Source organism: Athene cunicularia, assembly GCF_003259725.1.
Source record: "Athene cunicularia isolate RWA chromosome 20 unlocalized genomic scaffold, athCun1 chr20_part1, whole genome shotgun sequence".
NCBI lineage: Eukaryota > Metazoa > Chordata > Aves > Strigiformes > Strigidae > Athene > Athene cunicularia.
In genome coordinates, this window is record NW_020799125.1 from 8669789 (window position 1) to 8681984 (window position 12196).

At 37.0% G+C, this 12196-nt stretch overlaps 1 protein-coding gene across 3 annotated transcripts in view; it reads left to right on the forward strand.

Annotated features, from left to right (window-relative positions):
- Nucleotides 1-12196, forward strand: part of SULF2 (sulfatase 2) — a 72494-nt gene that overhangs the window by 15985 nt on the left and 44313 nt on the right. For all 3 annotated transcript variants that reach the window (XM_026861925.1, XM_026861928.1, XM_026861927.1), the window contains exon 5: nucleotides 8888-9039. In XM_026861925.1, the coding sequence (XP_026717726.1) occupies nucleotides 8888-9039 (152 nt within the window). The remainder of the gene's footprint in view (nucleotides 1-8887; nucleotides 9040-12196) is intronic.

A 12196-nucleotide genomic window follows, 5' to 3' on the forward strand; every position in this document is an offset into this window, starting at 1 on the left:
ATACTTAAAAGCTTAACTGAAGTTGATCTCTGTCTGTAATTGCTTGGTAGGGAATAATTGGTGACCTGAAGAGTCAAAGGGTAGTCAAAAGTAGAGACAGAATTGTGAAGTACTTTCTACAAAGTCACGTGCAGGTGAGGAGCAATATTAAGAAGAGATGCAAGGTCAGTGCCCCAGCCACTATACCATGGTGCAGTTCTTCCCTGTCGTGTTATGTGCATAGAAAGAAAACAGATTGTCCCAACTCAGAGTAACATCTTGTGTGCAGGACAGATAGCTCTTGCGATTGATAAAGAACTGAACCGTTTCTAAAAACAATAACCAAGTGATTTAAGAGTCAGACTTAATTTTTAGAAGCGATTTGAACATTTAGGAACTGAAGTGTTACGATACTCACCTCCAAGACATCTAGGTGACTTTCAAAACTGAATATCAGGTTTCTGAGTGATTTATCATTAAGGTAAATTAGTTTCTTTAGATCTCTTGCTCTGTATGTAGAAATATTATTTTAGCAAGGTCTGTCAAATTTTATCTGTTGGACGTTTTGAGACCTTTAGATTTGAAAACGGTGTGAAAGAGAGATTCAGCATAGTGGTTATATCATGATAGCTGTTTCTGCAAAAGGAAATGCAGGATCTGTGCTGGCAAGGATGTAAGAAGAGTCCTGATATATAGCCCAGAATATCCTGCAAATATTCTGATAAATTACACTTTCAAACAAAAGACAGTTCTGGATATCCTGTCTTGTGCATTAAAGACTGTTTGCTTTTTTATTCTCTCAGCTTTAACTTCACTTCTGTACATTGGTTTCAAGTCAGACATTCATGCATCCTTTGCCTTTGTTTCTATGAGCATCACTAACTTCACTTTAAACATTATAATGTATGGTAACTTGAGAACACGTTAAGTAGAGCTGTGGTCTCCTGAGGATTATGCAGAGGATGTAGAAGTGAAACTTATCTATACAGCTACTGTTTCATCACCTGTCTTCTGCATGTAGCTTTACGTTATTTAATGCACATTTTAACTATCCTGACAAGAGGAATTTAAACAGTTCTGTGAATAACTCACTGAGTAAAATCCACAAGATAGTTTGCAATCCAATAAAGCTTTCCCAGGAGCCTGAGATGAAGGCATCCACAACTACAGAAGTAAGCCAATGTCTGTGGCTCCCTTATTTCCAGTCATATTTTGTTTTCTTCTTACTCTCTCTTATTTCTTCTCCTAAATCTGTCTGTTTTCAACATAAAATGTAGATTGTGAGAAACACCTCAAACTTTTCCTTCCCCCTGCTATGATGTACTTTTCTGATAGGATGCCAATTCTAGCATTTAAGGTGTAATGGCTTTGTCATACTGATTTATTTTTTCAAGCAAGAAGTAATTCATAGCTTGGTACTTCTTCAGAAATAGGATTATCATTTCCTAGCGTTAAAACCAGCTAAAAGCTAAACAGTATTTGCATGTTGTGAAAATATTTTTAAAATCTTTGTTAGTTTAGATCATCTGGGATGGCAGTACCTACAAAGTAAAAGGACATATTGGCTTAAGTTTTTTATCTTCCAGTGCCATTTGTGTTCAATACTAAGTAGTTTATCAGACAAAAATGAGAAGAGGCTTCCTCCTCCTCACTCCAGTATAAGATACTTTGTTTTATCAAGCTAGAAATTTAAGTCCTTCTGATATATTCTTGTATTCTTTTTTTCATTGCTTTTTTAGAATGCTGGCCTTTTTTTCAGAAGTCTTTCAAAATCATAAAATTTAATTTAGTAATGTAATTTACTGAATACAGATTTCCTAAGTTGTCTTTCCTGTGTGCCCGAAGGTGAGTGTTCTGGGTGGTCCCTGTAGTTATATACTTACCCCCTGAACAGCAGTGATACATGATTTAGTGGGCGCTAGAAAAGCTTAGTGATCTGGAAGTTTTAAGATAGAAGAATAGGCTGTATGCTGCCATCTAATAAATTGCATAGGATAACAGTGATGATTTCAAAGACTTGCCAGTGCCTACAGTATAAACTTTGCAACTAAATTCTAATTCCAGTTTCTGGAAGCTGAATTCCAATTTCTCTGACTTGAAATATACTCATCTTTTTATACATTTTAGTAGCATGAGTACTGCCCTGAGACCTTTTTCTTGTCATCCAAGTTAGAGGTAATGGTACTTTCCATTCTTGTGTATATGTTATGCATGGGAGGACCATCTGTATTTATGAGATGGATGCATTTCAGGACTGTAAGAGGTGACTGGGTATGTGGGGGGGGGAAAAGTGTCAAATATACTTTTTTGTCAAAAGCAAAAGGTACAATAAACCACTGTAAAACCTAGATTTCTTCTCTTTCGGTAAATATTTTGTGAAAACAATTCTGTGGTTATATTGAACCAGGATTGGACTTTTCTCTTAATTGGATTGAGTAAGACTTTATTGTTTTTATTTATGAACTAATGCTTTTAGTACGGTTCTTCCAAGTTTATTGCTAGGTGGAAAAAAAAAAAACACCCCTTGGTTAAAATAAAGCAAATATTTCTTCTTGCACAGCATATCTCAGTAGCTCCCGGAAACTTGGCAATTGGATTTTCTTCAAATCATATAGACAAAATGGCTCTAAATTAAATTTTTTTGGAGTTGGCCCAAATAGCATTGTGCAGACTATGGTATTTTAGTAAAGATTCAATGTTAAGCTAGATAAGCTTTTGCTTGGACTGTTTGTTATTTAAAAAGCATCTGACAATCCACTGTTGGGGAGGTTTTTGGTTTTTATGTGTGGAGGAGGAAATATTGCATGTGATAAGTGAAGATTACAAAGGTTCAGATTCTTCTGTGACCATGATACATAAAAAGGGAGGAGTGATACCTATGTCAGAGTTTTAATACAACGTCTTCTTGTGGTGGTTTTGATGTTAGGAAACATTCTATGGAAAATCTGAATGGTCACAATTGGCCACCAAGGAATATGAGCAGCCTGACTAGTAATAGTGAACTGGGTTCTAGAGTAGTTCTAAACCACGGAGCCAGCCAGCACTCCTGCTTCCTCTTGTGCTGCCTGGTACAGGAGATGATGCTGCTGTGATACACCAAATCATCTTGTCCTGAATTATAATAAAGATTAATGATATGAAGATTGCCTTTTTTTTTTCCTTTAACTTTCAGAGTGTGTGTGTGAGAAGGATGTTCAGACAGATTATTTATGCCTTACAATTCTAGCTGTGTGTTAAACTTTTGAAAGCTGTGCCACAGGCATTAGGGAAAGGGAGTTTTGGCCCCAGTTCCATTGGGAGTTTGCTCACCTGAGAAGGGCGAGCAAGACTTGGCTCACCATCAGCATTCCTCAGTTTGATTCCTTGTTGACCATTTCAAAATATTTGGTTTGAGTCCTTTTGTTTTATTTGGCTTCATCTGTTCCCCTTCAGCCAATTCCCCTGATTCATTAAATAGATCTTGGCACTGATCCTTGGCCACAACTGAGGAATGTGCAATGCAAATTTAGGAAGAGGAACAAAGGTGTCATAAAGATTACTGTGCATTGCCTTTGTCCTGCTAGAGATCAGAGTAGTCCCCTGGCATAACAAGGAAGCCTGTAGGCTATTTTAATTGCAGTGGTTACCAGTCACTGTACAACATGTTTTTTACAACTAATATGTTTCATGAATTGTAATGATAACTTTTATTCCCATTACAGAGAAAAGCTGTGCATGTAAAGGCTCTTGCCTTTAGTACTGTTCTTTTTATGTCCCTGTGATGGTGGATGAAGTATGTGATCTTTAAGAAAATTTTGTGCTGTCAGTGTACTGAAGGTTAGAGAAAAATTGGGCCATCATGTGCAGCAGACTAAAATAAAATGTGTGTGTGTGTGTATATACACTTGTGCTTCTCCCCTTAGTCTAAGTGGTTAAGTACTTCAATGAATTCATCATTTCAAGGACCATTGCAGACATGAAAAAAGAAAAGAAATAGCAAAAAAGTACTTGGAGCCCAGTCTTCCTTAGCATCCTGAAACTGATGGAACTAAAGGGATCTTAGAACAAAATGTGGTCTTAAACCCCTCTTTTCTTCCTTAAAAATACTCTAACATTTAGGACCTTACAGTATGTTTAATGCAACACATTAGATTTACTGCAGTTACTGAGGTATTATAGTACAGTGCTCTATCTTCTGATCTTCGCAGTCGTGTCATAGCTCCTGTTGTTACTAAAGGTCCCAACTGGGACTGTTCTGTTCAGCTGACTTCAGCACTCAGGAGTTACGATTTTTAGAAAATCTCATCTGTTATTTTGATACCTAATGAGAACTGATGTCTCTTGAAAAATCTTTTCCATGGAAGCAAATCTAATACTAAATTACAGGACTTTATCTAAGACACACACCCCCACCCCCTGCTGTAAATCCATTAATTCACTAGGTTTATTCCATTGCACATTGTCAGTTTAAGAGCGTATTTGGCCATGATGTGAATGCAAAGCTGACTTGACCTTTGGGCTTACTGCTTGTTACATGCCTACTTAGCCATGCTGAGAGTGCTTTCTCATCTCCTTTCCTCTGATTGTCTCTTAGAGGACAAAAAGTACAGAAGGTAATTTTTGCTAGATATAGGGCAGAAATAAGACCAGAAATGCCATCCCTTCCCCCAGTCCAAAACTAAGGGATTTCTCAAATGTAGCTAATTGTTCAACTCTGAGCTGGGGAAAACTGGTTTGAGATATAGAGGTAAAATATTTTAAAGGGGTAAACAAATTCCTATGAGTAACTACCACTCACAGCTCAAAACTTAATACCTGGAAAGCTGACTTCTGAAATGTCAGAAAACCAGTGCTTTAAATACATCTTCAAAGTATTTAATGTACAACATTCATGTTTAAGTGTAGAGGTTTAACAGCTTAAAACTTGAGTTTAACTTCATAGTGATGGTGCTAAGTGCAGTTTAATGGAGTGCTAATGGGTGGATACAGCAAAGTAGCGTGAAGAGAAGACTCCAGGACGACAGATGTGTGGTGTAAATACTGAGCTTGCTGTCCAGGAGTAACAAAAAGCTGAATTCTGTTTTTTCTCAGCTTCAGGATGTATTATGAGAGCATAAATATTTACAAATATATTCCTAACTTCTAAAATCCTGGAATCATGTATATTTAACTGAAGATGGGCCTCATAAGTCATCTAGTCCGTCACAGGATCACAGACTAATGCAGGTTGGAAGGAACGTCAGGTGGTCTCTTTTCCATCACCTGCTCAAAGCCTGCCCCAGGCCATGTTGCTGAGGGCTTTATCCAGTCTCACCTTGGAAAACACCAAGGATTGGGGTCACACCGTGTTTCTGAGCAGCCTGTTTCACTCTTTGACTCTTCTCCTTGTGAAAAGCTTTTCTTTACAACCAGGCTGAACCTTACTTGTTTCAGTCTGTTCTGGTTCTTTCTTGTCCTCCCACCATGTACTGCCATGAAGAGCCTGGCTTTGTCTTCCTATGTTCTCCGTGCAGGTGAAAGGTTATCCGGTCCCCCTGAAGCCAGGCTAAGGTTGCTGCATGCATGGGGTATCTCTTTCTAGTGTATAGCCTGACTTGACTTGATGTATAGCAAGAGCTTTATCTTTCACTGCTTCTCAACAGAATGTAACCTACCAATGTCAGGGAGTTACCACCAGTGCTCCTCTCATACATTCCTTTCTTGATTTCCTTCTGACTTTATTTAAAATTGACATAAACACTATGATCATACTGTTAAACAGGTTATTAGAGGAATAGATAAATGATCTTGGCCAGAAGTTATCAAAACTGTGTCTAAACAGATGACTAACTATGGTCAGAATCAGAGCTGCCGAATCAAAGAAACTAAATGGAAGACTGAAATTCTGTATCTAAATCTGATCTAGCAGTTTTACACTGTTGAGTTACACTGCATTCCTGTATCTAGTTTGAGAACTGAAGAAGGTCTGTTATATCCAGCTCCCAGTGTTGGACAGTATGTATGGAATAAAAAGGGATGAAAGATCCCCTGCATTGTTTTATTGATGCATCCTGAATTATCTTTGTTTTCAATTTAATGTGACATTTTGTGACTATCCTTTGTAGATGAATTTCCGTTAATTATATTTAGGTAGGTATTAGAAATAGTTTTTTAAGAAAGGGGAAAAAAAAACCCAACAAACATGTAGAGTTTGGTACATTTATATAGATAACAGACCTAGCTTGAACGTATCCAATGGTGGTAAATGATGCCTTGATGACCATTCTTTTAATTGTGCTTTTACACTACATTTGACAATATGCTAGAGCTACTTTTTAAACAGTGAGCTGTGGCCTTGATGTATCTGTAGTTGAGTTCCATTCAGAGCAGACCTTTGTATTAACTGATAGCACAGGGAAAATTCTCTTGTGTGCAATTTTTTTCCTTAACAGGAAGAGTTTAAAGAACAAAACCTCTTCTAAAAATTCCACTCTATCCAAAGAATTTTCCAGGTGCTTATCATTGAAGGGCCCAAGACTGAGAAAAGAACCTTAGAAGGATATGAACCTCTGTGGAAGTAGTTACGGTGTACAAGGGACTCAATTCTTGCATATCCTGTTTTATGTAGTCTTAGGAGAAACTACATTGTATAGTATTTAAAGCAAAGGAAAATCACATTCTTAATGCACTTATTAAAAGCAATCACTTGAATGTTTTTTAATGATTGTTTCATAGAGTGGGTATAGGAACACGGATGAGCATATCAAACAGCAGCCTCTGTGAATGTTTATTAATGAAATCTTGGAGCAGTTTGAAATTGGATGTACCGAAGGCGTGTGTACTCTAGTGAGCAGCTGTCTCTGGTGGTGAACTAATCTGATGAGGGGAAAAATTGTGTTAGAGAGAATCTTTACAATTCAAAATCAAAATCTTTCACCAGCATCAAGAGAGCTTTATTGTAACCCAATATTTTATACTGCAGAGGAGTGACGTCTAAAATTTTTTTAATAACAAGCCTTTAAACAGCTGAGAAGGAGGAAGAAAAGAAAAAGATGTGAAATGGAAGATTGGAAGCAGCAGAGAAAATTATTTAAAGCACTTTGACATCCATGAAATATTATAAAGACATCCTGAATGTACAATGGAGGGTATGCAAAAGGTGTGGGAAGGAACTTCCGCTAGGCTTTCCTTCAGTGCCTCTGCAGAATAACAATGAAGTAATTCTTTACAGAATACCTCTTTCCTGAATTCTTCAGCTGGCTCAGCCAAAGGTTTTAGGAATGGATTGGTTCCCGTGAGCAGAAATGCCAAATATATCTCTGTTTGGATATAATCTGCTGAATGGGGGACAAAAGGCTTTGGACTGCCTTGTGCATGCCTGCTACTGTAGACCTTGGTCGGTGTTTGAATCCTGTGTTCATTGTTACTCTGACAAGAAAACAGATGCATCTGTATTGCGTTATTACCCTTAACTGCTCTGAGTTGCCTTTCATTCTTTAAAAATTAGAAGTTGTTCGTAAAGCAAAACCATTTGAAAAACTATATATACTCTATAAATGCAGTCCCTGAGTAATGTGGTAGTTTTCATCTACAGTGGGGTAGATTTTGCTGCTAGTTTGCTTGGTTAAAGATGTCATGAGGTAGTTAAGGACAGTGAAACCAATTCTTTTCTGTAGCGTCAGTCACTTAAAATCAGTCACACAAAAATTCTTTTAAGAACCTAGGAACTGTAAATTCTGTGCTCAAATCACATAGATTATGAGGTGGGGTTTAATCTAAATCATAACAACAGAATCTTAGATATTCTGTTGTCTTTGCAGAAGCACAGATGTTCACTGATAGATGGCCAGCATGAGATGCTGCAGACACTATGTGCCTCTGGATTAAAAATATTTGTAATGGCAATTGGAACAAGTGTAAAGATCTCTGTGCTAGTAACTATGGTAATCTTAACTTGTATTGCCAGACCATTCAAAAATTGAGATCTGAGCTCTGATCACGAAAATTCAGATGCTGAATCGCAGTGCAGTCTGCACACCCAAGGGCAGAATTTTGCTTTTAAGCTTTTAAAAAACTGTATAGCTGAATGGAGTCTTCCAGTATCCTATAATTGCACAGTGCTGATAAAACATACAAACTAATACTGAAAAATATGTTCATTTGAATTATTTATTTTTTTACTGGAATAGTGTGAAAGCATCAGTGGGTACATCGTGTCCTTCAGAGAATTTTTGTTCTTCTCATAGAAATCTGATGCTTTTCAATTTCCTTAACCACTTTCTGGAAAATAGTTTGTGTCTGTATACTTGTGGCTTACAGAGCAAGGCTAGCATATACATAGATCTTCTGGGAGAATGGCTCAAATGCCTGCCCTGTGTTCAGTAAGAATGCTTGTATTCATTCTGCACTTGTTCTGCCAAACAGGCTTCTGCTTCGTTTCTCCTGTGCAGCAAGTTTAAAATCTCATCATATTTATGGTCATCATTTGTCATTATTTCTCCCAAGCCAGCCTCCTATTAGTGACCTCATTGCTTCTGCCAGTTCCTTAGGTGGAAATGGCTTAAATGGGTGTAACCAAAATGAAAAATGTAGCTAAACTGGGTGATTCAGAGTAGGATGAGATAATGTGGCAACTGGCACTATTTTAAGCATTCTCTGTTTTGTTCATCTGACTCTGAATGTATCAGGCACTAAAGAAAAAATAATGGTAATTGGTCCAGTTTCATATGTTGTCAGGTTGTAAATCAAAAGATCTACATTATGGAGCTCTGAAATAATGAAACATGGGCAAACCTATAATTCACAATTTATCTCATCTTAAATGTATCAGACTGAAGAAAACAAAGCTCCTCTCAGGAGAAACAGAAGGGAAAGAATATGGTTAAATATGGTGTCTTTGAGGTGTTTCTGTTACGCCTTCTTACTATGCTTCTGGTTTCTCTACCCCTAGCTTTCTTTGGAAAGTACCTTAATGAATACAATGGCTCCTATGTACCTCCTGGCTGGAAAGAATGGGTTGGATTACTTAAAAATTCTCGATTTTACAACTACACACTCTGTAGAAATGGAGTGAAGGAGAAGCATGGATCTGACTATGCCAGGGTAGGTCCTACTGATTTATTTTCATTTTTTTAACATTTGGACATGACTGCAAGAAAGCTGTGCTTTATGGTTTCACTTTAACAAAAGAATTCTTTACATACTTGAAAGCTGGTACATGTAACATTAGCTACAAGCCAGTAGGCTTGTGTTTAGACTTTTCATTATCTCCCATTCCTGGAGGGTCATGTTACTGAAAACATTGTTAGCAGCAATGGAAGCAAACAAAATGTCCTGAGACTGTATTACGTATTATGAGCTGAAGATGTGAAAATGCATTTAAATGCTGCATGGTAACTATTTCTGCACTTTGTACTTTAATTATTGTGCGCTGAGTCTGATTGTCGTCTATTCCCCTGGTGTAGAACTGACTCCAGTTGGAGTTACATAAGCGCAAATGAGATAAGAATCCAGTTCCTTCCAGCTAGACCCATCTTTTTTTATGTTAAAGGAACTTGTTTCACAGCCATAATATGATAGAGAATTCATAATATGGTATATCTTCTGATAATTCTGACTGAGTGGAGAATTTAACTCTTAAATTTACATCTCTGTGCATTGTTACAGGTGCATATGTTTCCTAATACCCTTGCAAGGATGTTATACCCTGGCCAAACTTACTAAAATGCTTGATAATAATTGTCAAATGCAGTATATTTTTTTTCTTCATCCAGCACATGTTATAGCTCAAAGTTACCTGTTTGCAGTCATGAGTATGTTTATTTCAGTCAAACATGTTACATTCTAAAGGAACCAGCTTTTGTGAATCCCTGGAAGGGCCTGAATTGTCTCTGAAGTACGATAATAAATCTATCCATAAACTGCTGTATTTTAACTAGTGTATGACATGAAGTTGTCTCAGTCTGGAGTGATACTAATCTGTAAGGTGTATTTGCTTAACAGGGACTCTGTTCGCTTTCTCTTATTGAGCACAAATCCTGCCTCCATATTTGTGTTTCATCACCGGTGTGTTCACAGTCAGTTTTTCCTTTAAAAGGTTGATGTCTGTGTGATTTTTGCCATTCCCCTCCCCTATTTGCCATTTTTAATTGAATGTACTTTGTGTCGAAAGGTAAAAACAGGCTTCTCGGATTTCCTTTTCAATTAACCGTCTGCTGAGAGGAAGGGGCAACTGATGTACAGAATTATTCGTCTTTTATTCCGTTTCTGAGCTATGAAAAATGAGAGCGCTAATCTTTACAGCCATGTACCAAAAATGTTATGATGGAAATATATCTTACATGGTACAATGTCAGGGAAGTGATTTCACCGGGCATTGTTCCCTGTTGTACCAAGGAGCCAGCATGGAACTTTATGTTCCAGTATCCTCAGCTGTTTTGTGTATGCAATACTTACAGATGTTTAGGTTTTCATTTGGTTTAGTTTTTCTGACTGAGTTTGGTAATAAATTAAAAAGTCTGATGAAAATATAAATGTATTGATAATCTGCATATTCTTGCATAAACACAGCTATGGTAGTAAACAGATGATAGTGCACACAGCAACAGCACGAGTTCAAATGAGCAAAGAGAAGCTGAAATACAAGACTGCTTCTCTCCTGCCATTTTTGTTTCTGGAAAGTTAATTTTCCAGCAATGAACAATATAATCAGATTATTTTTTTAGCCCTGTCTATTGACATAGTTAATGGTAACTATGTGCCACTGGAAGACTAGAAAAAAAACCCATACTGATTCAGTCCTCCAAAGCAACTGCTAAGCGTTTATCCTCACAGAATCAAATCTTTGCAAATTCTTTCAGATTTTCTAACAGGATATATTCTACTTTTTTTCAGCTTGTGTCAACTTTTTTTAGATTAATTTAGTTTCATGCACACTCGCAGAGTCTATTACAACCTTTACAATATGGAGCTTTAAAAAAAGAAACCAGTTAAGGGAAATGTATCTGTTTTGTCTTTTGGCTCGGTAAACACTGGTTTTGCAGCATTAAATTTCAATGATTTTCACAGTGACCAGGTAAAAACCTTCATCTTCAAAATGAAGTTTGAAAACTATGCTCTTGTAATGGCTGAATCAAAGATGAGTTACACACTTACTTAAGTGACCAACCAGCTTAAAAACCAGGCACATTCTAGATAAATGTCAGTGCATTTTTGAGAGCACTCCAGTATTCTCTCAGCTATGAGTATGGTCTCGGGTATTGAAAGTATGTTCAGAAGTCAGTTTTGCTTTGGTCTGACTTATTGTACATTCACCCTTCCCCTGCATATGCTTATGAATGGAAGTCTTTCCGTTAACTTTGATGGAATTATTCATATTTCCACCTGCTTTAATGAGTCAAAATATTGTGTCAGTAATAGTTGTAACCTTGGAAGTTTCATAACAGACATGTCTCATGTTGGGACCAATGTGTAAAATTACAAATGGAGATTTTACCAGCCTTGTTCTGGGATGCACGGGAAATAACTTGGGGAAAGTAAATACAGTCAATGAAAAAGGCTTCCTTTGATGAATGATAAACTGGCTCCTTGGCTCAAGGACATCGGCAGTGGTGAAGAGGAGCAAGCATATGAACCACAGGCAGTAAGCTGTACTTAAAAGGAGATGCAATCCAGTATGTACCACAGCTTGTTCACTTGACCAGAGGAAGATGTCATGTCTGATTTTACATTCAACTGTGACATGACAGTTATTTTGTTTTTTAAAGATGCAATTTCATATGTTACTCATTTTTGAGGGGTGTTTTATATTTGCAGCATTCCCTGTGATGCAGCCTGAGAACATGGCTTGTCATTAAAAATACTGTCTTCAATCCATATAGGTCTGGTAGATATCAGAATAATGATAATGATAATTTTTAGAAAATGGAAAGATAGTCCATATCTTCCAAAGGAAGTTTTCTAAATTGTCAGCAATTTATTTGATAGAGCTATAATCTCTATCAGATTGTCATTGTGTCTGTAATATTGAATGAAATTCTTGGTTCAAATAGCCCAGCATCTTCTAGCTTTAGTGACTTCTGGTTCACAGGGAGGTTAAGAAAAATTATCATCAAGCCATTTGGATTTTCAGAGCACTTTTATGATGTAAAGGTCAGACTCGGACTATACACCTTGAGGGTATTGACACTAAAAAGCAAAGAAATTGACCTGTAATTTTCTTTCTTTTTTTTTTTTTTTTTTTTTTAGCAATGCAGTATTT